General features: G+C 35.0%; 1 protein-coding gene across 1 annotated transcript in view; it reads left to right on the top strand.

The window, feature by feature from the left end:
- The window catches only part of LOC113472615 (twinfilin-like), a gene marked incomplete in the record, with an annotated part of 10,870 nt that extends 8,732 nt beyond the window's left edge, over positions 1-2,138 (top strand). The window contains 2 exon segments of the mRNA XM_026832409.1: positions 398-516; positions 924-2,138. Of these exon segments, the coding sequence (XP_026688210.1) occupies positions 398-516; positions 924-1,082 (278 nt within the window).
- Positions 2,139-3,066: the final 928 nt, after the last annotated feature.

Raw genomic sequence — 3,066 nt, forward strand, 5'->3', positions numbered from 1 at the left:
TTTTTGCTTTTCTAATCTACTGGCTACAAAGGTTAAGTACATATTTCCATTTTTTTGCTTCTTTATTCTCTTCAAAATCTAATTATTGCACGTCTCCTCATTATAATTCATTTTCAGACCCTTCATTCTTCCCCAAAAAATTAATAAGAGCTCTTGGTTATGATTAATGTTAATCGTTAATCGTACTTAGATAAGACTAAAGAGTCCCTTTATTCTAACAGTGGGCTACTATTACTCAAATTGTCAAACCATGTTGATAGTTAAATTCCACACCTTGGCTGGAATCGAACTCTTGTATCGCGGCAGATAGTTCTCAAATCCCAATGTTTACTTTCCTATACGACCACAAGACAAAACTATGTTGATATCTCCAATAATCTTGATCTTTGTATTTCAGTGTTCATCTATTCGATGCCCGGATATTCTCTCCCCATTAAGGAGCGGATGCTGTATTCGAGTTGTAAGGCCCCCCTATTGGAGAACCTTCACCATTTAGGATTGACTATTGATAAGAAAGTAAGTAAGGAATCAATAATCTGGTGACCATTGTGAGGTATAGGACTATAGGGTTATACCAGACTGGATATTACCGTACGTTGATATTACCGTACGTCGTACCGCCCGTACGCTGATATTACCGTACACCATACCGTCCGTACGGTGATATTAACGTACGCCGTACCGTCCGTACGGTGATATTACCGTACAGCGTACCGTCCGTACGCTGACTTAACAGTTTCCTGATAATTGTCTGTACTTCGGTTGAAACTGTCGCTTTACCCCAACAGTTGAAGAAGAAGAAGAAGAAGAAGAAGAAGAAGAAGAAGAAGAAGAAGTTCCCCTACAGTTAGAAGTCCCATTACCGTATCATTTGGCTTCCTTTAGTTCGTTGATACATTAATCTCCTCTTTTCTTCTTCGCAGTTGGAAATAGACTCTGGTTCTGAACTAACAGAGGAGTTTCTCCTAGAAGAACTTCATCCCAAGAAGACAGCTGAGCGGCCCAAATTCGACAAACCCAAGGGCCCACCCAACCGGGGTGCCAAGCGAATTACCAAGCCCCAGGCCACGCCTCAGTCCTGAAGAAAGCCCATAGTAAATGTAAGATGCATCCTGTCTCTCTGTCTGTCTCTGTTCGTGTGCGCTGCAGTGTTTGTCTTCGTCCTCCTGTATAACTGGAGGAACTTCTTTGTCTTCTATTGTCCACCGAGCAGTTCTGCTGCCTAATAGAGCTCTGGCAGTCCTGAGTTTTAGAATGGGGGTAGTGAATGTGGATTATGTGTAAACCTGTGTTACGGTGTGCCTACATGTGGATTGCGGCCTAGATTGCACACTGAAGTAGAACACTGATTTATCGGATGAAGCAAAATAACATGATACATGAACTTTGATTAGCTTTCTTGTGTTCAGTACGATTTGAAGCTCAAAATGATTGCTTAGTCAAAAGCACAATAGTTACTTGTTCATTTCTCTCCTTTCTTTCTAACATAATTTCTTTTCATGGTTGTTACTAACCTTATTTCCTTTATTCCTTAGTGGCCATACTAACCCCATAACCCAACTTAGAGTTTAGACAGAAAACTTGCCAAATCAAGAGCTTGCTCCATAAAACTTACTCGTCATTACAACCACCTTTGTCATCTGTGAGATGCTTGGTTAATTAAACCACTCAAGTGACAGAATGGTTGGTTGTTGGGGTTTTGTAAGTTTTATGTATCAAGCCCCTGATTGTAGTGATTAGACAGGATGTTCCCATGACTTCCTCACTTACATTTACTATTATATTGCATCTTCTCTAGATTATAGTTAGTTTTATATACTACCTTGTACATACATTCCTCTATCTTGCATTTTCTATCTTGTCTTTTTTTCTATTGTGTTAGATTAAATACATAATTACTATTTTATGTCTTTATTTTAGATTTGTAAAGAAGCTCGTTGACTAGATTTTCGCCGTATTTGGAAACCAATTAAAAACACAAACAAACAAACAAATAGAATACAAATTGTCCTTAACAAAAGAGAAAGCAATTCTCTGTTATTTATACCTCTATTTTGTCCAACGTAAGATCTCATTTAGGCACTGCCTGTTCCTAAAATAAATCGCATTTCACTCATCAACTTGAGCGTTGCACCAGATATTAACAGGAGAACCAGAAAATCATTGCTTGTTTTTGCCATTTCCCCTTTAATACCCATTTGCTTTTAGAACTAACAAAATTTCCACAATAACCTTTTAACATTGAATCACAAGTATTTTACATTAATGAAAAAAGCTCATCAATCTTTGCCCACCGAGTCGAACTAATGTAAACCCCCTTATAAGATGTTCCTTGATTTAAGAAACCCCATTGGAATTTCAATTTATCTCTTTGGTCACGAATAAGTCAACTTTTATAAAGTCCCTATTGTTTTGATAAATTATTTATATTGTGATTTTGGTCCTATTTTACTTTTTTGTTTTAAATTTTTATAAGTTAGCATTTTTATTAAATTGACAAAAATTTAACAATATATTTTCTTGAGCTGTATATAACATTATATTTTTCTATTCTTGAGCTGTATTGATAACATGTTTCTTATTTCTCCTTTAGAAGTTTTTTCATTTTACTTTTATACATACGAATAGACTATTTTTTTTTTCTCTCTCATTTAATTTTTACTATACTTAAGTCCTATCCCTATTACCTACAGTATATTATTTATGAAACATTAATTATATTTATATGGAAAATAATAAACACAATGCCAAATTTTACAAGTTTTGTTTGGAATGTCTTTTTGAGTTTATGCCATTTGAAGCAACTTGAGACTTGTTGCCGTAGGGATTTAATTTGTATCGTATTGCAATTCACATTTTAATATATCTGGCAATAGAAATGAAAAGCAACGGAAGTTACTATTATATTTGTCATTGTTGTCATGAATATTTTCATTTTTCTGTACATAACAAATCGCATCATACACGTTGATATCTAAATTAAAGCTATATTTGCATAGAAACAATATGGCAATTAAGTTAAATATTGAAATTTGTATGTCAACAAAATTCAACATTTCATTAGGC

This window comes from Diaphorina citri, unplaced genomic scaffold (genome assembly GCF_000475195.1).
Source record: "Diaphorina citri unplaced genomic scaffold, Diaci psyllid genome assembly version 1.1 scaffold6482, whole genome shotgun sequence".
Lineage (NCBI taxonomy): Eukaryota > Metazoa > Arthropoda > Insecta > Hemiptera > Psyllidae > Diaphorina > Diaphorina citri.